We start from the raw sequence: 23,145 nt of genomic DNA on the forward strand, positions 1-23,145 counted from the left end.
GTATAAACAAAATATAATAGCTGTAATTTCTACAGACTGTAATTTTGTACAATAGATAAAAGTAGGATTGTCCTGCTAAAATGAGGGAGTGCTCTCATACCCAAGAGTCTTTTTCTACTTCCTGTGGCTCCATGGAACACAATATTATGGTCTGTATTAATAAACTCAGTTAACAATTGGGAGCAGTTGAGGAAAGCAGAATTCTAAGATGGGCCCCAAGATCTGCACCCTCTGGAATACAGAGGTCTTCTCTCAGTTATTCAATCAAACACTAATATAAGTGCTATTGGGATTTTGTAGATATAATTAAAATACCAAATCAGATGGCCTTAAATAGAGAGATTATCCTGCATGAATCTGACCTAATTAGGTTATTCCTTAAAAGGGAATGGACTCTTCTTAATTAAAGAGATTGAAAGTGTGAGAGGGCCCTTGAAAGGATCCATAGTCAAGGAATATAGGCCTCTCTAGGCCTGAGAGTGACCCCAACAAGAAAGTAGCTGACAGCAAGCAAGGAAACAGGGACGTCCTTCATACAACCCCAAAGAACTGAATCCTGCCACATCTGTGTGAGTTTGCAAGAGGAGGCCAAGCTCCAGATGATAACGCAGTCTAGCCAATACCACCATCTTAGCCTTTTGAGACCCTAAGCAGAGAACATAACTACATCATGCCCTGATTTCTGACCAACTTGAATTAATAAATGAGTGTTGGTTTAAGCTGCTAAATTTTCAGTAATTTGTTATGCAGCATTAAAAACTACTACAGCTATATTTTATTCAAGGTTCTTGCAAAAATTACAACACAGATAATTGAAAGGATTTGTGAGACTCCACAGAGCATTCTCACATAAGGTTTTCAAAAAATGTAAATTATACAGTAAAGCAGTAGAAACAGAATGCAGGCAAACATCAGGGGCCCAAGAGCCTTCCAAGTACAGCTTCCCAAAGTCATTATTCACACATGACATGCTGCCTCTCTGGATAAAATCACCAAGATTTGTATGATAAGTCTTAGTTTCAGGAGGCATCCTAAAAGTCTCCAGTAGTGTCTTTCATGGTCTTCTGTACACAAAGCCAAGCCAGACTATCTGACTTGTAATGCCAGGCATAAGTCCTGATAAACCAGCAGTGGGTACCACCAGGGCAGTTTCAAACTTTAGTGCATTATAAATCATTAATTATCCCACTGCCCTTATCTCAGCCAAGAGTCAGTGTCAGACTTATACCCAGAGATAAGCACAGCACTGAACCTCTCCAACTATAAAACAATTCTGTCTCATATGGTTCTGTTTCCCTTCCCCTACTTCACTCTCCTCAAGCAGGATACTATATACTGGCTCTGGTGAGTAAGAAAGCAGGAAGACAAACAAGTAAATATCATTTGGGTCCTTTAGGAAGAGTGGATGGCAGCAGAAGACCCTTCTTTAGGTGACAAATGTCCAGTGCACAGTCCATGCCTGGATAATCAACGCTGTGGTCAGCTACCTGTTGTGAGGTGTTCTAGTTGAGTTCTCTCAACCCACCATCTCTTCTAGCCATTGTTAGGGGATTCCTAGGGGCTAAAGCTGTACTTGTTTGCAAGATGTGGAGGAAGAATTACTAATGAGGATAAACACATAGTGGAACTTCACTGCTGCTTTTGTCATACCAACCTGAAGTTAGCTGGAATACTGCCTCCTTCTCTAACTGACCCTACTATTCATATTAGAAGGCAATGGGCCAGATCTGTAATGAGCAGTCCTAGATAGTGAAATAACTCTAAGTACTAATCCTGACCATCTAGAAGTCTTTCGATTGTTCTTTATGGACTAACTATGGCCGGTTTTGATCTCAGCCCCTCCTATTCCATGTCTGGACATTTTTTTTGTTTAAATTGTTAAACTGTTTATATTGCACTTTAGTTATAAAAGTGATGGTAATATAGAAGTGAAAAAGAAAAAAGAGGAAAATCCCCCTTAGCAACCTCCCAGTCCCACTCCCCAGAGGTAGATACAATTCAATGTCTGTCATCCCACTTTTTTTCTATGCATTTACAAATGTGCACATGCACATGCATATGCATTTTTTTCACTTGAAGAATATATCATGGTCATTGCACATCTTTTATTCTTCTCTCAAAGTTATATGTGGTTTCCTACAGTGGGTGTCACATTATTTATTTAATCTGTAACCCATTGATGGACATGTATGTAGTTTCCAATATTTTGCTATTTTAATTATGCAGTGACCAACTTTTCACATACAAATGCAAATATTTGCAAAGAAAGGCTTCTTAGAGGCAGAAATGCCAGATGACTAGCTATGCATATTTCATTTTAATAGATGCTGCAAGTTTCCCCTCTCAAAACCAGTACTAAGTAACACAAACTTTTAGAACTTGTTAGAGAAACCAAGTAATTCTGACTTCCCAGAGGGACTCCTTTTGGTTTTTATTAAGTCACAGGTGATTGGCACTGGATTTTTTAAATGTAATTGGATTTACTTTGTATCTTCTACAAAATTCTCTAAGTTCTGGCTTCTTAGTTTTACCATTTCCTGTTTACTAGCAGCAGCATTTTTTCCCCTTTATTTGTTTTCAGTTTTGTTTCTGTTTTTTTGCTTCAGTGAAACTTCAGGAAAGGTGAGAGATAAACCCATTTTGACATATGAATCAACATGCTGTTTATTCATTCACCATATGTTTACACTATGTTTATGCAGGTACTCTGCAAGCACTGAGGATACAAAGATGAAAAAACATAAACTTTACCTTTCAGAAATTCAAGCCTAATAAGAGAAATGCAAATGATAGCAACACAAATAAGATACAAAGATAGATGCATAGATAGAAAATAAGATAGGAGAACTGAAGAGTGATGTTCAGAGTGAAAGACAGAGAGGTTCAAGGTAAAGAAAGACTTGAAAGGTAAGTAGGGGAGAGAGAACAGCTCATGGAAGTTACAGATGGATGAAACAGAAGAGTAGGCTTGGAGAGCTTTAAGTGGTTAGATATGGTTGGCATACAGGTACTTTTGTAGGATAAAAGGAGACAAGATTAGAAAAATGAACTGAAGTAAAAGCACTAGAGTCTTTGAACGTCATGCTAAGAATTTGGTATTATCTCATGAATGACAGCCTGAAAATTTTTATGTAGGAGAATAATATGTTTAAGCCTACATTTTAAATTTTACCCCTGATCTGAAGAACGAATTAATCACTAAATCAACATTTTTTTAAAATTTATAACCTACTCTGTGTTAGAAATTGTGGTAGGAGCTAGAACTTTAATAAGAACAGATTAAGCACAGTGATAAGTGAAAATTACTATAATAGTTTAGGAAACGAATTATATAGCCAGAACTAAGACATGAAGACAGAAGAAATGAAGAAAAAAATCCATGGATTCAAGAAATAAAGAAATGACAGAAAGGGGAAGGTGGATAAAAGGGACAAAGAATCAGATCTGTTGCTTCTAGTTGTAATAGGGATGATTTGTTGGGTAATGTTGTTATTAATTGAAATAAGAGGAACACAGCAAGAGAGGAGGTTGAATACGAGAAGATGGAAGTTCTGAACACATTGAGTTTGAATAACCTTTGGAACACATAGGTGAAAATGTCTAAAACATAGTTAGAAATATCGATCTGGAATTTAGTATATGTGTCTGAGCTAGCAATAGAGATTTGAGAATCACTGGCATAATAGACCCTATGGAAATAGATAAAAATAGAAGAAAATTGTATGCAAAATCAGAAAGGAAGAGAGTTGTGAAAAATAACACAACAGACATGTAAAAGTTTTACAAACTTTAAAATATTGTATAATATAGCTAATTATTGCTATTGTTGCTGTTGGAACAATTGCACCAAACTACTAGATCTTATTAGAATTTGTTTCACAAAATTAGGGAATTTGTTCCCCTTGTTCACCAACATATCTCAGAACCTAGACCATTTTCATACATGTAGTAGGTTTTCACTAAATATTTATGTTTTGTCTGGGTGTATTTACTGAATGTCTTGGCCATATGGATTTGTTATGGGGGTGGATTAGCTATCGTGCCTTTTCCCGAAGAAACATCTCACAACCCTCTTCAACAGCTGTACAGTCCATGAAGAATTTGAGAGCCAGTTCTTTAACTCTAAAGAGCAAAAGAAAACCCAACAAAACAAAACAATATAAAAGGTTTCTTCCTTAAATGTGTAGCCCAAATAAAACTACAATCGTCATTACTTTTTAAATATTCCAACAGTTGTTTTACAGGGTAGTCGTTACTATTTATTTCCATTCCATGTACACATTTTTACAAATTTAGGAAAATATGTTCAGTTAATGTACAGAAAATGAAAAAGAACATGCATCTGTAGTAAAGTTCCCAATGGGCTAAAATTGCATTATTCATTTTTAGACACCTCCACATACTCACAGCATGACCTCTGTGATTGTCAACAGTGACAGTCTTCTCATATGCTTAACATGGTGCCAACAGAGTGAAGAAAACCCCAGTGGTACATAGTCCTCCTGTATGCTATGAAAGCTCTCCTTCTGAGAACAAAAACAATCTCTCCTAATCAGTCAACAGAAATTTTTAGAACTTCTGCTGTATGCTAGACGTTGTGCTACATTCTGAGGGATTTCGAAGGAAACGTGAAACATGCCCATGCCTTCAAGGAAAATATAAGCTTGTTGGGGAGACAAGGTATAAAAAGTAACATATATTGTGTCAAACAAGTTGTCCAAGGAGTAAATGCTACTCTGAGGTCTAGTACTCAAGGTTCCCTAAGATCTGGTCTGGTTTACCTTCCTAGAGTGTTTCCCTAAATCCACAACTATAAGAAAATTATCCTTCTCATACCCTTTTCTAAGCCAAATTAAACTGCTTGCTATTCTCCCTGCCTTCAGCTTGCTTTCCTTCTTCTGTGTCCCTGCTTGTACTAATTCTTCCTTCTGGAATATCCTTGCTTTCCTTCATGCTCATGTCTATATTATAGTTTGTACACCTTACCCTTCCTCAAGACCCAGCTCCAATGAAGCACCTCCTCAAAAATTTCCTTATGTTACTAGCTAGAAATAATCTTTCCCTCCTATAAATGCCCCTCAAAGGGGACCTCCACTGCACCCATTACTTTCTTTCTTATGTCATACTTGTCCCTATCCATGTAGATGCATGGTCACAGAGAACAACCTTTCCTTCTACCTCCTCTACTTCCTGATGAATATTGTCTTAAAGGGATTTTAATTCCTCAGATCCCAATGAGGCTAACTTGTAGTTTCAGTGCATCCAATACTATTGATTCTTTCCATCCCCTATGGTCCCTGAAACTGGCTTACAAGCCTATTCTATTTTTTAATGTAATAATTACATAATCTTTCATTTGCATTGTGATTAACCACCTGCCCTAACTAGGATGTGAGCTCCTTGAGGGCAGAGAATCTGTTCATTCATCTTAGTAACCGCTCTATGCAAGCCATGTATAGTAGAGAAGCATGCTCAAATTACCATCAACACTTGTTAAAATTTTTGACTTCTGGGTCATACTCTCAGAAATTCTGATTCAGTGGGTTTCATGAGGAGCCCAAGAATCTACATTTTATCAGACTCTTCAGATGATTCTTATCCACAGCAAATTTTAAAGTGGTCACCAGTTAGTAAGTATTTATTGAGTGAATGCTGACTTTTTTTCTCTCTTAAACTATAACATCATAAGGGAAAGACATGTGACTACCTAATCTTTGTATTTTCCCTAAGTATATGGCCTAGCTGTTTGAACAGAAACTCAAACTCTGTGGAGTTGATGAATGTTAATGGAATGACTGATGTAATTTTAGCTTTCCGTGAGGCACAGAAGTTGCTGGGCCATGAAGAATGAGCTGGTTTTGGATGGGTGGGGAGGGGTGAGAGCATCCTGGCCAAGAGATTGATATGATCACAAGAATAGATAGAGATGAGGAAACACAAGCATGCTGAGGGTTTATTATTAGATTAGTGTAGCAAGAGTAAAGGTTCTCATGGCAGAGGAATGAGAGATGAGGCTGCTTCCCCACTGTATAAAATAAGCTTTTGTTAGTAGAACTCTCATTTTCATTTTAATTTAATAATAGCAAAAATAAGTGGTTTTGAGGTGATTAATGACCAACAAGAGAGCTACAGTGCTGACTTGGCCAGCACGGCACATGTAGAAGTACAAGATTTAGTACAGAATTAACCTGCCCAAACATCTGTTCACAACTCCTTATGAAAAAGAAAAAAATAGGCCATAACATATGTTACAAGTGGAAGCCTGGGAAACTTTTTTTCACATTATGTTTGTAGGAATTCACATTTTAGCAATATTCCTTATTGACTCGCTAATATGAATTTGAACATTAAATAACCATAATATGATAGGCAAAAATTTAAGAAATCATTCTGTTCACACGTGAAGAAAAGAATAACTTGTTACAAAAAAGATAATAAATTTGCAGTTAAAATATATTCCTTTGTTCCTGTGACATAGCAGGACCTATACATCTGTAATTAATCCAGTGGGACATGAGTTTATTCATCAAGTTGGCAAATGGTTATTAGCAATCTACTACTTGCAAAGCACTGTACATCAAATGTTAATGGTAATGCACAATGTACATGACACAAATTGAAAGGTTCATTCTTACATGGAAGAGAGGTTGATATGGAAAAATTAGTATCAACAAGTTATTCATTCATTCATTCTTGGATGAATGAATGTAGCTCTATGACTTTGTTTTATTCTCCGTCATATCCCCCACACTAAGAACAGCACTTGAAGTATGTTAAGTGGTCAATCAAATCTGTTGGATGAATATATTTATTGATCACTCTGTCAGACTCCCAGTATCCAAAATAAAGTGAAAACAGAGATAGTCCCTGCCCTTGTGGAGTTGATAGTCTAGTGAGGAAAGCAAATATTAATCAAGTGCATTCAGAAATGTAAAATTCCAGCCATGACAAGTGTTGAGGATCATCTAATGGAGTTTGGCCATACAAAGACTCTCCTCAAGGAGTGATCTTGAACTGAAATCTAAAGGATGAGTGGAAATTAACCAGGCAAAGAAAAGGAGGAAAAGCACTTTGGGCAGAAGGGGTAGTAGAAAAGAACATGATGAGTGACTGTAATATAGATTGAGAGGGAGTCACAAAAGTGAGGGTGGAAAGCTAGGTAGGTAAGGTATAAGTATGTGATGACAACTCAGGGAGTTCCAGAATATAAATAGTAGGTAAGATTACATAGGTAAGGAAATTTCTCATTTAAAGTTGATACAATACAAATTGATTTGAGTTATAACCTCAAAACTCCTTGATCATTTGCAATATAAAAGAAAGATTTGTCTGATAAAATGTACCATATTTTTTATAGTGACAAGCAAAATAATCAAGCATGTAATTTCAAATTACATAACCTTGATCCTGGTAGATTGCACCAATAAATAGTATAATTTTACTAAATTACATAGCAGCAATTAGCTCTCAAATGGGAATTAATAAAGAAATCAGTACAGTACCATAAGAATAATTTGGGTATATTGATGTAGAAACCTACTGACAGATATATACCCTGGCGAACACCTCATTCAACTGTTATGTGAAACTATTAAAAAATATAAAATTTATTGGTGTAGTTCACATGATAGAATTTGTGCAGAAAAAATAAAACCAAGACTTTTAAAGTGTTTTAAAGCAAATGTAGAAACAATGAGATGTTAAAATCATATCACAATACTCTTGAGTTTTCCCTTCCCCACATGCACATACACCTATATTCCATAACAGAGTGCTGGACATGAGCTTGGTGCTTGGTAAGTACTTGTTAAATGTTCAGAAATGGCCAGTTAGAATATTTACAAATAAATATTCCAAGTTTTAATACTAATAATGAGAAGTATTATAAGTTGCTAGATTTAGTTGTTTATTATTATTATTAAGATAATAAGTATTAGAGTAAATGGGTTTAGGGATAGATGTTGTAGAATGATATAAATTTTCTTTACCAGTTCATATTGTTTTATGTGAGATATGGTCAAACAAACATAGTAAATATGCAGCAATATTTATATCTTTTGTGTTCTGATCTGATCTTTGAGAATAAATGTATAAGTGAATAGTAAATATTAGAATATATTGTAAATGTAGAGGACAACATATTCAGGAGTAATAAATAAAACAAACTATAATAGGTTAAGGATAATAAAATTAAAATATGCACGCTTAATAAATCAAATTCTATTTAAAAAGTCCATGGAGCTCTAATAATGTTTAAAAGTATTTATATTTCTCAAAATACAGTTTAAAAGCTCGTGATGTGTAATACAAGATTTTATTGATGTAAGTGCCATTACTATGTAGTGAAGTAAACTAGGATAAGTATTGATACAAGTGTTTCCACTTCTCTAATGGGAACACTAAAATGCAGCATGGTTAAAGGCTTCTACTGATAGATAATACTATTTTTTTTTTCTTTTTTTCAGTTAACAGATATTTATTAAGCATAAAGCTAAGTGGTAGGGATATAATGGTGTTGACTCATTTTTAGCATTTCCTAATTGCTACAAATTGAAGACAGGATGACTTTGGAACCCAAATATGAATGGGTCTTGTCTTGACTCTGTTCTTGCCTACCTCTAATGAGCTACTCTTGCTACCAAACACTTAACAAAATGATCTTCACATGGAAAGATATACAATTTTTAATATAGGTTCTAACTTCCACTGATGTAAGGCATAATGATCTGCCTTATCATTTACTGGGTTTCAAGCAAAAAGATATGCATGAATACTTGACAATCCAGTTTCTTATTTGCTTCATTTCTTACTGTTTAACAGATTGATGACATAATTTCTCTATTATTTTTTGTTCAAGTAATTGGGCATTATATACTTCATAGAAAACTAATTATTTATACACCAGATATTGATTACTGATTTTCAAAGCATTTAAATTCTGAATTACATTGAAATCACTCTGAATAGATGTAGTCTTTTATGATTCAGAAGGTAAATCAGTTTTGCAGTACATCTGTTTGACCTTCAAGAGTCATTGCTGGCATTCTTGCAACAAGCGTACTGCTAAGTGTTAGGGATTCAGGGATGTAAGCCCTGCTCCAGAGGCTTACAATAATGAGAGTGGAACTAACAGTTTAAAGAGATTTCAGGTTATTGGTTTGCCAGATAAACTAACTTTCACTGTATTAAATAAGTAAAATCCAATAGTGTTATCATCAAGTAGTAATATAAAAAGAATTTTCCCAGTATCTATAGAAAATACAACTAATGCTATACATAGATTCTTATGTACATCTTAGCAGTTTCATTAAAAAATATTTCTCACTGCTATTGTAAATTAATCCACATTTGGGGGTGGGCTTGACTAACAGTGATAAATAAAAAAAATAGTGACTCAGGTTTGTTTTTCATTCAGTAAAATAACTATATTGGAAAAAATATTTATCTGATACAGAGGAAATAAAACAATTTTAGATATTTTCATAGATTAGCTCATAGGAATTGCAAATTATAGAATATGGTGTATCTAAAAGTATATGTCTGTATTTTCAACATTAATAAGAGATAGAGAAAATAGGTATAACATAGAAATTATATTTTAGCATAATTATAATTTGCACTAATGAACATCCATGTATCACCTAACAATTCTAGAATTTAAAACTGCACTGACAACTGCAAATTTTTTTCTGTAGCCTGAAAATACTTATAACTATAAAATTTTCTTTAATCAATTAGTCTTTAATATGTTTTTCATTTTTACATTTAAGATTTTTTTCCCCTGATTTGCTACTTATCCTTTATTGTCTGACTTTAGCAGCTAAAAGTCTGACTCATGTAGCCGTATTTTAGGGACCCCAGCCCTAAAACTGCACAAGAGCAGTTTTCAGGGACACATCAGAGTGTCTTGAAGGGTAAATGGGAGATAAGAAAACAAAGGTAAATAGTGGCCAAACTTTTTCTAAAGTGTCTCTGTGAAGAAGAGCAAACAAAGGGAAAAGTAGCTGGAAGAGACTCTACAGGCAATGAGACAAACTAAAGCATGTTTGAATGTGGCTGGAGGCGACCTAGTAGAGACAGAAATTGATGTGTGTTGGAAAAAAAGATTACTCCAGGCCTGGATCCCTGCAAAGACAAGAAAAGATGGAAGAGATATGACCCAGATCTCAAATGGACAAAAGGGGATACAAATTTGGGAGGGCCAGAGGTGCTTAGTGAAAGAAAACTCCAGAAGTGACTACAAAACACATAAACATAATGCACTAAATTCAAACTAAATGTATCCCCAACTCAGCTTCAACTAAACACAATTCCAATTGTGCCACATTACACCCAAGGAACTATGATGGAGGGAAAGTCTATGTAGCAAACAACAGGAATCTTAACTAATTGTTTTTAAAATATATTCCTCTGCAAATTTTTCTAACCATGCATGTGGGAAGCCTGAAACTTAAGCTTCATTACCTTTGGAACAAATCCACCTCAGGTTGTGTGTTTGCTTGTTCATTTGTTTCAGATAAATATAGGCTAAGTTATAAACTGGGGTAAGAGGAGGATCCAAGATTGAAGAACTATAAAATAGTCTCAGAGAGTTGAAAAGTAACTTCTCAGGGAAAAGTAATAGAGTCGCTGTCAGTATTCAGTGTACATTTCAGGTACTTGTCATGAATTTACAGTAAAACCAGTCAAACAAAGTGTGATTTTCTTCAGCTAATCCTGGTGCAGTAGCAGAAAAGGCGGAAAGTTGGATTCAACAAACACTAAGTTCATCTAGGCAAATGTGACAGAAGGAAAGAGGACACATCTGCTGAGAGATGTTTGAGAGAAACTGTTTATAATGATGGAATGTTTATCATGAATCTACATGTGGTAAGGAAAGAAAGATAGGCAAATAAAGGTAAATTTAGCATATCAGTGATATATCATATCAATAACCTCTTCTAGGGAGTTCTAGGGTACTGGAGTAAGTGAACTGGAAGTATAGGAGATTATGGTCAGCCAGTGGTATATTTGCAATTGAGACTTCAAAAGTGATACATATACTTGTGATGACAAACTTTAAGTGGGAACTTGGTAGTGAGTTACTGAGATAGTGTAGAGGAAAAGACTGATTATGAATATAGATTGTTTTGTTCAATTCAGATGGAAATTTTGAAGCACTAGCATGCACAAATTACCATGGAAGGAATTGGAGATACAGAGATGAACAAGATTCAGTTCCCTGCTTCAAAGATCTTACAGTGTAATTTGCAAAGTACTACAGTAGGGACACCAACACAGAAGGAAGGATTCTTAACACAGTCAGGGATCAGGTGAACAGGTTTGAAGAACAACATTCACAAAGACCAGACTGCAAGATAAATCTTGATGCCTTTGAGAACAGCAAAGAGTTGGGTTTTCCTTGAGGCTCATGTTTAACTGAGGGTGCTGTGAAAGAAAAGGCTGAGAAGTAAACAAAGGTCAGATGAGGGTCATTTTGTCTGATATGGTCAAGGTATGTGGGCCTTGTATTCTTTGGATAATGGAAAAACTGTTTCAAGCAAGAGTGGACATAATGAAATGACCTACTGGCTGCAGTGTAGACAGAGGGTGGAGGAAGGAAGTAGCTGCAGTTCTTTGGAGAAGAAAAGCAAGAAAACCAATTCAAATTATGAGACAAGAATGTATTTGTTATACAGTTTTCACTCTTAAATTTAGATTGAGAATAGGTCATCAAAGTTTGCAATCTAGGTGGAGGGTAGTACATTAAATTGGAAAGCATGAAACCATAATTGCTTCCCTTGTCCAGTTGTTAATAACATTTAGTAGGACCCAGCCTAGGAAACGTGAAACACCAGAATATAATCTCCATGAGGGCTTGGTTGTTTTGTTTACTACTCTTTCTCTAGTGCCTGGTACATAATAGACTCTTAATAAATATTAACTGAGTAAAATTGTTCAGTAAATTAAAATCTGTCTTTAACATCTGATTTCTTTTGGCACCATTCTAAGGCCACCTGCCCAAGTAGCATCATGCTAGATGTGAACCATACCTTTTCTCTGGAATATTCATCTCCTTTTGAACCTTATTCATTATATCTTACAAAACTTCAAGATCATGCTCTTGCCTTCTGTGTATATTAGCCATATAATTCTGGGCATGGTAATTTGCTTTTTTATGCCTAAATTTTCTTGTCTATAAAATGGGGATAATAGCTAACACGCACTGAGCATTGAGCACTAACACTTAGAACAGACACTATTCTAAGCACTTTAAATGTTGTAACACAGTTATTCCTCATTATCCCCCCATGTGGGGAGTACTCCTGTTATCTACCCATTACAGAAGAGGAACCTGAGCCAACATTTGACAGCAAGTAAGTGACAAAGCCTGGGTCTGGACTCAGGCTAGCTCCTGAAACCATGCTCTTAATCATTCTGCTTACTGCCTGTCCAATAATAGTACCCACCTGTCCAATGATAGTTCTGAAGTTTCACAGAGAATAATCTATGTAAATGCATTTGGAAAAGTGCCTGAATGTCACAAGTGACCAATAGAAATTAGCTTTTGTTGTTGTAATTGCTTTGTTCTTTTTATTTATATCTTCTTAAGGAGCTATGTGTTCCTTTGAGAGAAAAGTCACTGTCTCCTAAAGGAAATTAGATTATTTCATTTTAGAGAGATCTAACTGGGAAAAAGTCACTCCTGTGTAGTACTTACTTACATCCAGTTTCCTGCAACTTTCCTCATTGATTCTAGTTCTGACCTGGGGGTGAAGAGAGAACAAACCCAACCCCTCTTCCTTACAGCAACCCTCAGGTACTCAAAGATGGGTATCTTTGACACCTACATCTTCCATTTTTCAGCCCAACATTTTAAGGCATTTTAACCATTTCTTCTATGGCATGGTTTCCAGATATTCTGAATACACTCTAGTTTGTTGAAGACATTTAATGCTTAGGCACTTAGAAGGCAACAACCCACATATTTTGCATATAGAGCAGGACATTGACAGAAAAGATGTAGGGACAGCCCTATTACAGTCTGAATTAAATTCCCAAAGACATTTATAGTGCCTTCTTTGCATGGGGTACATAGTACTTCTTGATTGAATGAATGTTATTTATAAACAAATGAAAATTAATGTCTTCCAATATTTTCAGATTATTTTGGATACTAATTCAGTCATTTAATGGATTGTCTCTCCATCTTGACATCATATCATCTGTGGATTACTTCCTGTGTGCCATCAATATATTCACTTGATTATTTAAATGGAATGTATTACATTCACATATATGTTAAAATATTCCTATTAGTTTATGGTTGAAAGTGTTTTAATTAATTATAAATTAATCTGGTTTTCTCAGCAATGCATTTTATTATTGTTGTTAAGAATGTCTATTTATTTATTCAATAATTTATGAAATATAAAAATATTTTCCTACGTTACCTAATTACAGTAATTAAACCAAAACCAAAGCTTCAAAATTTATGAACATTTTAGTAGGAGTGACATCTGAAATAAAATTGAGAAACATGAAACTAATGTAACCTGGAAATAGGCTCGGACTCTATGGAGCTAACGTTTTTATATCCAAAGAAATTAACTGAAGAAATTAAACAGTCTAAAGGCATGTAGGACAGAAAAATTGAGAGAATGAACAAGTAGGCTTGTCATCAAGAGCCAAACAGGGCTTCCCTGGTGGCGCAGTGGTTGAGAGTTCACCTACCGATGCAGGAGACACGGGTTCTTGCCTCGGTCTGGGAAGATCCCACATGCCACGGAGCGGCTGGGCCCGTGAGCCATGGCAGCTAAGGCTGCACGTCCAGAGCCTGTGCTCCGCAATGGGAGAGGCCACAACAGTGAGAGGCCCACGTACCAAAAAAAAAAAAAAAAAAAAAAAAGCTGAACAGTTTTAGTTATTTTGTGTATCAGAAAGAGTTTCAAAAGTGCACCATAGAATTCATAAATAAAAGATTTCCCAGTTGTGAGAGCCTTAGAGCTGGTAATAAGCTAAGTGTATTATTAAATAAAAAATTGAAGGAAAATGAGGGAAAGTTTCTTAAAATGTAGTCATGTTTCCTTGGCAAATTGCAAACTCTAACATTATCAAACAAAAATGGTAAAAGTAAAAAAAATAAAATAATACTTTAAAGTATTGATCTCAAAATTTAGAAAAACTATAATAACTGAAACATCTCAATGAAATATCATAATTGGGTCACTTTGATTGGAGAATATAATTTTTTAAATTTGCGTTGGTTATTTTACACTTATGGATTTGAAAAACCACTTTCTAGTGTATTTGTCAGCATTTTGAAGCAGGTTCCATACTGTTGCCTTCCAGTTGAGAGTCTGCCTGCCGATGCAGGGGACACGGGTTCGTGCCCCAGTCTGGGAAGATCCCACATACCGCGGAGCAGCTGGGCCCGTGAGCCATGGCCGCTGAGCCTGCGCGTCTGGAGCCTGTGCTCTGCAACGGTAGAGGCCACAGCAGTGACAGGCCCGCGTACCGCAAAAAAAAAAAAAAAAAAAAAAGAGAACAGGATAAAACTGCATATACATGACAGGAGTTATTTGAATTTGTTGTAGTCTGTAGTCATGGAAAATATATGTTCTATTTTTGGTAAAACTGTTGTAACCCTTTTCTTAGCTCATTTCAGCTAATAAAAGTAAGATCACTTCAAAGATAATTCTACAGTGGTTTAGGTAAGTGTAAATGTAAGACAAGACACTGAAATGTTCTCTAATTTTTTATTAAATTAATGCCTATATACTGTAGGAAATTTGGAAAATACAGAAGAAATGCAAATGAAGAAAAAATTATTATTCCATCATAATTTTTCTAATGTTTTAAAAATGAAAACAAATATAAAGATATAAAAATTTCAAAGTAATGTATTAAACACCTGCCAACCAAAAGGAACAAATGTTAACTGTTTTTTTGTATTTGAGTTAGATTTTTTTTGTAAAGAAATAAAACACTGTAGATCAAGTAGAAATCTTCTATGTTCTCCTTCTTACTCTTACTCCAATCCCAGAACAATTACTATTTTTAATTTGGTGTGCATCTATTCTATATATTCCTATTTTCACTGTATGTTTATGTATTCATAAATATATAACTTTTCAAAGTTTATGTTCAATTGATTTGTGCTATACGAATTTTCTAAACTTGTTTTTCATTTGCTATTATTTGCAAGGTATATCTTACATAAAAATATAGATAATTCATTTTTGTATGCTATACCAACACATTTTATCATAATTTGGTTAGCTCTTTCCTTATGCTGTAGTTTATTTAAAGTGTGACCAACTTTTTAATATTATTAATTATTCTACAATGAAATTTTTCTGCAATAAGATTTTTCCATATTTCAGATGATTTCAGTAAGATAGTTGCCCCAAAACAAATGTGAACACTTTTGAGAAATGAGATACATATTTGAAAATGTTTTCCTAAAACACCAAATGAATTTATAATCATCAAAGCAGTTTATGTGAGTGCCCAGCTCACAGCACTTTCATCAGCATTAAATATGCCAAGCCATTCTTGATTTAATTCACTCATTTTTAATGCAAACAATTGACTTTGAGAATGAAGTTAAGCAGTATGAAAAAAGGCAATTTATGTGTTTGGTTGGGTGTAAGCCATTTAGTTTAGCTCCGAGATCCACTTTAAAATTGTCTATTGGTCATGAGACATCATTGCATCTTCATGTTTTTTCAACAAGGTTATGTATTGATCTGCTGAATACATTTTGTCTCTGTTTTTATTAGAAAGTTGCTGAAATTTCCTCTGTGACACATTTTATTATAACACCCAGTAATAAAAATATTATCTTTTTTTAGAAATCCAGCATATGCTCTACTTTCTTTATTGGGCATTTGTGATCACCAGCATTCTTCATTATTTCAGAATTTCAGTCTTAAGCTGTAAAATGATGTCATTTTTGGAGCCAGGAGACTTGAGTAATAATCCCAGCTGCAGTTATGCAACCTCATCAAACTATTCTCATTTTCCCCAGAAAATGATTATCGGATTCTTCATCTGTAAAGTAGGACTATTATTACCTTATTATATTATTAAATAAATTAAATGGGAACTTTTGAAATAAAGTAGAAATATAGGTTAGCATCAGTAATCCCTCTCCTAGTTGTCTTAGATGTCTAGAGTCCCCAGTAGAACCCGCTGTGAGAGGTACTTTAGAGGTATAATTGGTCAGTTTTATCTGCCACTTTGTGTAGCACAGACAAGGGAGCAAACTATGCAGTCCACCAAAGGTTACCCAAATCCTTGGAGATCATGCAAGACCTTATGTTCCCACAGCTTCCTCCCCTGCCCACACACACCAAGATGTCATACTACCCAGGGTTACAAGCTTGAATTTTTTCATTGCCTGGAACTACTTCAGAAATCTTAAACTCTGAACTTTTGCTCTCTCATCTAATTTTTTATCCTTCTACTTCTCTCAATCTGTCACTCCTACTATACTCCTCTTTGACCTCATGGAAACCTGAAATCTCCTATTTCTTTTTTTTTTCCTAGACTGTCAGTTTCCCACCTGGCTCCCCCAAAAGTTAAAATAGTTACCATTGATAGAGCTCTTTTGATTGCCCTTAATTTCCTCTTTGATTCCCCTCCAACAATTCCAGTATGAACCATTCTCCCAAAGTGCTCTTCGTATAAAAAATTCTTGCCCTGCCAGCTCAACAGATTACCTTGCTCCTTACTTCATTAAGAGAATTTGAGACCTTCAGACATGCTCCCTCTCAACTTCCAGCCTTCCCCCACTATGCCCACCTACAACCACATCAACCTTACTACCTTCCCTTGAGTCTCAGTAAATGAGGTGTCTCACTTCTATTCAAGGGCAGACTCTCTTTTTGTGCTATCAATCCCATCTTTTTTATCACCTCTTGGAATTTACTCCATTAATTTTATACCATTTTGTCTGTCCTTAATCTGTTCCTCTTTGCTAGTGTCTTGTTATCAGCTTTTTTTTCCCTCAGCTTCCTCAATTTCTGCCTAGCCCCACAACTTCTCTCCTCACCTCTCATCCAAACTTTACAAAGAATATTCTATCTGTATTGTCCCCATTTATTTGCCTCATTTATCTTCAACCCACTATAATACAGTTATCACATGAAATGGCTATCAGTAAGGTTACCAGCATGCTACTATTTCCAAAATTGAGTGGACATCTTCATCTCTTATTTTACTGGACACTTCTCCAGTATATGATACTCTTGTTCACTTACTTATTCTTAACACAATTCTGTTCATTGGACTTTAATAACCCTTTACTCCTCTGGACTACATTTCTTCTTGCCTTCTTCTGTAGTTTGCCCTTCTGTTACTGACCCTTTCGAGTCAGGCCCCAACAAGGGTCCTTCTGCTTGGTGTTGCTTGTGCCAATAGAATGAGACTGAATTTGGTTCCGAAGCAAAGGAAAGCTTTATTCTTTGATCAGAGAATGGAGAGGTGTGAGCTCGTGCCCTACAGCACAAGTTCTCCCCCACGGGCTGTGGTCTGAGCTGCTTCATAGGGGTCTCCTCATCAGGGCAGGGACAGCGTCCTCCTGGGTCTGGTTCAGCTGTGCTGCTTCCGGCAGTCACTCCAGATCACAGTGCTGGGTACAGTGTCTCTACACATGGCCCACTGACGCCATCTTGGATTTCGGTATCATGCACAGCACTTCTGCACACGGCCTAGAGCTGAGGTGTTGGGCGCAGCTGTTTTGCACAAGAAACTCTAGTCTGAAGTGTGGGGGGCAAGGCCTCTGCACCCGGCACCCTATGAGCAAGTGAAACTAGACGAAGTACAAAGGGAAAAAAAGGGTTAGAATTTATTTTATTACCAGGATCTTATTTTTATTTCTTGGGAATTGTTAATGGGCTTTGCCAGCAGCACTTCCTGTTTTCAATTCTCAAGTGTTAGTGTTCCACATGGCTCCTTCCTCGGTCACCTGCACCTCTGAGTCCCTTCACATTCCCCGTAGGGAGCTCATCCACATGGGTTTCTATTTCCACAAAATGCCTAAGTCGTACAACCTTAGCACAGACCTATTCCTTAAGCTTCAGATTTTAATAGCCACCTGATTTCTGGACATCTCCACCTGTGTCTCACAGGAACCTAAAGCTAATCATGATCAAAACTAAATTCAGTCTCTTTCATAAATCTGCTCCTACCTCCAAATTCTGCACCTCCATTGGTGGCACTACTAAGTACTGGGAAACTGGGGGCCATGCATCTTCTAAACGTTTTCTGAATCCAACTTCTCTTTATTCCTCATTATCTCTTTTATTACTAGTCCTAATAAGCTTTTCTGGTTTCTTTGTTTCCTTTTTCCACCAGGATAGAGTGATACATATAAAACATTGGTCTTCCAAAATCACTTTCCTTTAGAAAGTTTTTATGCTTCTAGACCATAAGGTAAAGTCCTATCTCCCTAACAAAACATGAGGCCTTCACAGACTGGCACCTTCTTTTGTTAGGCTCATTTTCTGCTACTTATTCCATTTTAAACTTGACAATCGTGTAAAGCAAACTGCCTGTTGTTACCATTCCTACACCATGCTGTTTCTCACCACTCTGCTTCTGGCTAAAATGTGTTTCCTCTCCTCTCCTCTCCTCTCTTCTGACCAGCTCCTTCACATCTCAGCTCCATGAATCCATGTCTGGTTTCCCTCAATACTAAAGCATATAGGTACCCCCTTCTTTATATTCCCATAATGTCATGTATTTGTTCTTTGTATGTTTGCTCAAGAAATAGACCATGGGTTTCCTGAAGGCAGAGACCATACCATGCATTATGACTCTAGTGCAGTGCCTGGAACCTAGAAGCTGCTTAATAAGTACTTACTGAATGAAGGGATAACTAAATTATGAAAGTACTATATACTCCTTCTTGTCATTCTTTTTCTCATATGGTGTCACTGTGTGGCAGGGGCAGTAGTGTTCACCAAATATTCCATGAATTCCTCCTACATTTCCCAGCCTTCCCTAAACTTAGGTCCTGGCCATATAAACAGTTCTGGACAATGAGCTATAAGCAGAAGTGATAAGTGTCACTTCCAGCCTGAGATCTTTAAGAGCAGTGGCTAGTTTTCCATAGTCTTTCCTGCTTTGGCTCTTTTGGAAGTCTTGATTTGCAGGTAACACAAGATCATGGGGGCAGAAAACCACATGGGACATATAGTGAGAGTAAGAAGTAATCCTGTTGTGTTAAGACACTGAGATTTCAGGATTAATTTGTTACCACAGCATAATCTAGTCCATCCTGAATAAGGCTCACTGTTTCAAGTTTATACACTAATCTCTATCTTATTACATACATAAAGTTGTGTTGAACTTATCAGGTATGCAACTCTTTCTCTTCTCCTAAGGTCTGCATGATGCCTGGGCTTAGAAAAATTGCATCATGTGACTGATGTTTTCCAGTAGTTCACTGCCTGTTCCCTACGATCTAAGTGACAGTGGAATATTTCCTACACAAAGTATCCCCCTGCACTTACTCATGCAGTCCTTTTTTTTCCCTGTCATAACTTTAAGTTTTGATGCTTGTTATAAATGAAACTTCTCCCAGGAATAGTACCACGTTCCACTGCAATTGCAGGCTAAATGTATCAGAGACTATTGCCAAAGTTGTCCTGGAAGTCTCTGAAGTGTATTGTACTGACCCACAATTATCAATAGTCTAATAGTAACATTGATACAATTCCATTCTTTTCCACAAGTATTCTATCAAATACACTGGCTTTCCTAATTAGGTCTCAAATTTTATTAAACTATGGTTGTATCTTCTTTCAGTGATTTTTTTTCAGTTGGAAGAGACAAAAAAAATCTGACTACAGGTGTGGCTTAATTCTAGGCTTATATGATGTCATCAGGATCCATCTTTTAACTCAAACAGGCTTTTCCCCTTTCCTCGTGCCTGAAGCCCCCAGGGCTGTACCCTTCCAGTTTCAAATCCAGTAGGCAAGAGCAAGTCTTTTCCCTAGAAGTCCCAGTCAGAGAACCATTTCTTCTTATCTGCTCTGAATGGATCCTTGAGCCAAACCCTGTGGCCAGGTGAAGATAATGCACTAATTAGCTCAGGCCTTTGTCAGTTCCCTGAAGTGGTAAAAAGGATTCAACTTCAAGGGAAGCAGGTGGCCTTAGGGTGAGGGAGGGGATATTTCTGAAAAGAAAACAGCAATAGGTCATCATAAATCAAGAAATGATGCTGACAGCAATAGCAACATCTATCTTCTCTATATAGTCTGCTGCCCAGGAGATAGAAGCTAGAGACAGCTTCTAGTTAGGGAGTTAAAGTGTTTCATTATGCACTGTAGGTTACACCTTGATTATATTATCTCTCTTTTTTCTCTGGACTTCTCTACATTATTCTTTTCTCCCATACGATGCCTTGTGTTTTAGTTATTTATATGCATTTGTCTCCCCAATTAGATCATCAGCTACTTCCAGGCAGGAACTGAGTTTTAATAACTGTGGATCGTGCACTGTGTGTTCCACGTAGTAGGCATCCTCACTATTCAACAACTAATTATTTGTTGAGTAAATGAAAAGATAAGAAATGAGTGGGTTTATACTATTATCACATCATGGTAATGTAATGCCTGGGAGAGGGGCGAGGGGGGGAGATGTTTGTGTGTATGGTGTTAATACACACATATGATCAAAACCTACTATTTACCAAGTATCATGGCAAGCAATGGGGATATGAGGATACAGTGATTAAAAAACAAACATTACTCTGCCCTTCAAAAACTTATACTCTAGTGAAGAAGACAGAGTAGAGTATAATAAATACTACAAAGGATAATTGTAGGGTGTTAAGGGAGAGTAATAGATTTTAACTTTTATTATTGTTGTTCTGATTGCTTCCACATAAATTCTAGGTTGGTTACCTCAGGGATTGCCAGTTTTGCTGGAAGAGGTCTGTTAAACTTGGAATTTTTTAGAGGATTAACACTAGATTCCCAAATCAAAGCTCCAGATCCAAGAAATTACATGTTATATTGTGACGAGAAAAGAGTAATTTAGTTTTCTTCTCCTCTCTCTTTTCTCCCTACTCCTCTCCTAGCCTGAAGTTATGGATCAAATACAAAATTTAAGAGAACTGTGGATGGATAATAATGCATTGCAAGTGCTACCTGGGGTATGTAAGTTTTTATTATTCCATGTTGTCTAGCATCTATGTTGTATATTAATTATAACTGATAATGATTAATCTTACATCTTAAATCCCAGTGTTTTCATTTCAAAGTTAAACATTTGTTAGGAGTGTTCTGTCATCAAGTGTTTTCCACTAATTTGTTTTTTTAATATTTCATATAACTTTTATGAGTGTTATAGATGTGTAAAATGTATGAAATTATTTCTTATTCTCTTAGGAGTATGTTTTTCATCTCCTTCCCTATTTACTGTTTTTCAAAAGCTGAAAAGTTCACATTGTTAAATGAAAAACAATGCTATACATAATACCAAGTCTTAGTTTTATAAAATCAACCTTCTTGTAGGTAACTAGATAATGGTTTCTGCTCATATTGTTAGAGCTCTTGCACAAAATAAATCTCTCTCTCTTGGTTCAGGTGATTTCCAATAGAACGCATTTGAGTTTTTTTGAAAAAGGCAAGGAGCATACATTGTTAAAAATAGAAAGTTAAACTAGAATCGATTTTTCTTCTCAAATAACAGAAAATCCAACAACACCTCCTGAAAAGTAGGTTTATCAGTCAACTCATTGAGTGTGACTATTCATTCCTTTTTCATCCAGTGAAAGAATGGCTTTCCATAAAACACTGTTTCTTACCACTCATAATACATGCACTTGAATATAAGCATGTACACACACACACACACCACCACCAACAACAACAACAACCACAAGGGTCTCTGGTGAAAGCCAACTCTAAACTCCTTGCATTGGACTAAGAAGCCAGGGCAGCTTGTTGTGTAATAATTCTTCAGTCACTGAGGTTTAGATGTGTATTCCCAAAGTCAAACTTATTCCTTGTTTGAATTAACATTTAAAATTTTTTTAAAATTTTTGCAAAAGCAACAAGAACAGGAAGCTTATTCTCTTTTGAACAAGGATGGGACCACATAAAGAAGAAAATATGACAAAAGATTAGGGAAAAAATACTTTCTCCTCTCACCAAAGGAATACATTTCTACTATCATCACAAATGCAAAACAGAAAAGCATGCATGTTTTCTATTTATTGATTTATTCAAAAACCATTTGAAACCACACATATACCTCTATGAACTAGAAACCATGTTAATGTCAGGGTTACAAAAATAATATACTCAATGACCTTGAATATATTTGTTTGAGGGGCTCACATATAACATGAGAGACAAATCTGTATTCCACTACACATAGCAGAGACTGATTTGTATCATATTCAAGGTATGTACAAACCCTGGGACAACAAGTAAGACAGTGATCAATCCCTTATGCAAATACTGAGGAATCAGAATGTATGTCTAGTTGGAAAAGTTTATATCTGCTTCTTCAATGTATTCATTTATTCAAAAACACTTACATAGCATTTATCATGGGCTAAGCACTATCTAGATATTTTACAAATGATTCACCAAATTCTCACAGCAACCCTGTGAAGCAGATTTATTACCAACCCCATGTTATAGATGAGGAAACTGAAACAGAAAGAGTAAGTAACTGGGCCAAGGTCACACAGCCAGTAAATGGTGGATCTGTAATTCATACCAGCTCCAGAGGCTTTTGTTCCTCTGATGCTCCAAAATTCTGTTGCTATAGAATCAATAGAAGGTATAAATGAGAATTAGGTTCATCTTACTTTTCACAGTTACTCCATTCCCAAAATCCAACCTTGGAAATCAACTCAGACCTCTAATTCCTTAGTTAGTGTATTATTTAAATGGAAAAGTAGTGATTAAATCTTCTGTAAAACAGTGCTGCCTAATTTTTTTCTGCTTCAAAAGTAGATTTTTTATTATATACTACCAAGTTTAAGTGGATTTCTCACTTTAGTTGGTACACTTAATTCCACATTTTGTGATGCTCTTTGTGGGAATACCCCACACCTCCCTACCCTAAACAGGCATGGTTTTTTTAATGTCCAGTGTTGGCAATTAGTTGTTATGCAATTACCTAGAAATGCTTGAC

General features: G+C 36.0%; 1 protein-coding gene and 1 long non-coding RNA gene across 5 annotated transcripts in view; one reads left to right on the forward strand and one right to left on the reverse strand.

Moving 5' to 3' along the window:
- LRRC7 (leucine rich repeat containing 7) overlaps positions 1 to 23,145 on the forward strand; it is a 497,427-nt gene that overhangs the window by 334,219 nt on the left and 140,063 nt on the right. The window contains exon 9 of the mRNA XM_060089953.1: positions 21,074 to 21,148. Within this exon, the coding sequence (XP_059945936.1) occupies positions 21,074 to 21,148 (75 nt within the window). The remainder of the gene's footprint in view (positions 1 to 21,073; positions 21,149 to 23,145) is intronic.
- LOC132483978 (uncharacterized) overlaps positions 17,461 to 23,145 on the reverse strand; it is a 163,143-nt gene continuing 157,458 nt past the window's right edge. For all 4 annotated transcript variants that reach the window (XR_009531136.1, XR_009531138.1, XR_009531137.1 and 1 more), the window contains one exon: positions 17,461 to 17,797. This is a non-coding gene — a long non-coding RNA (uncharacterized LOC132483978). The remainder of the gene's footprint in view (positions 17,798 to 23,145) is intronic.

The sequence above is a fragment of the Mesoplodon densirostris genome, chromosome 2, assembly GCF_025265405.1.
Source record: "Mesoplodon densirostris isolate mMesDen1 chromosome 2, mMesDen1 primary haplotype, whole genome shotgun sequence".
Classification (NCBI taxonomy): Eukaryota; Metazoa; Chordata; class Mammalia; order Artiodactyla; family Ziphiidae; genus Mesoplodon; species Mesoplodon densirostris.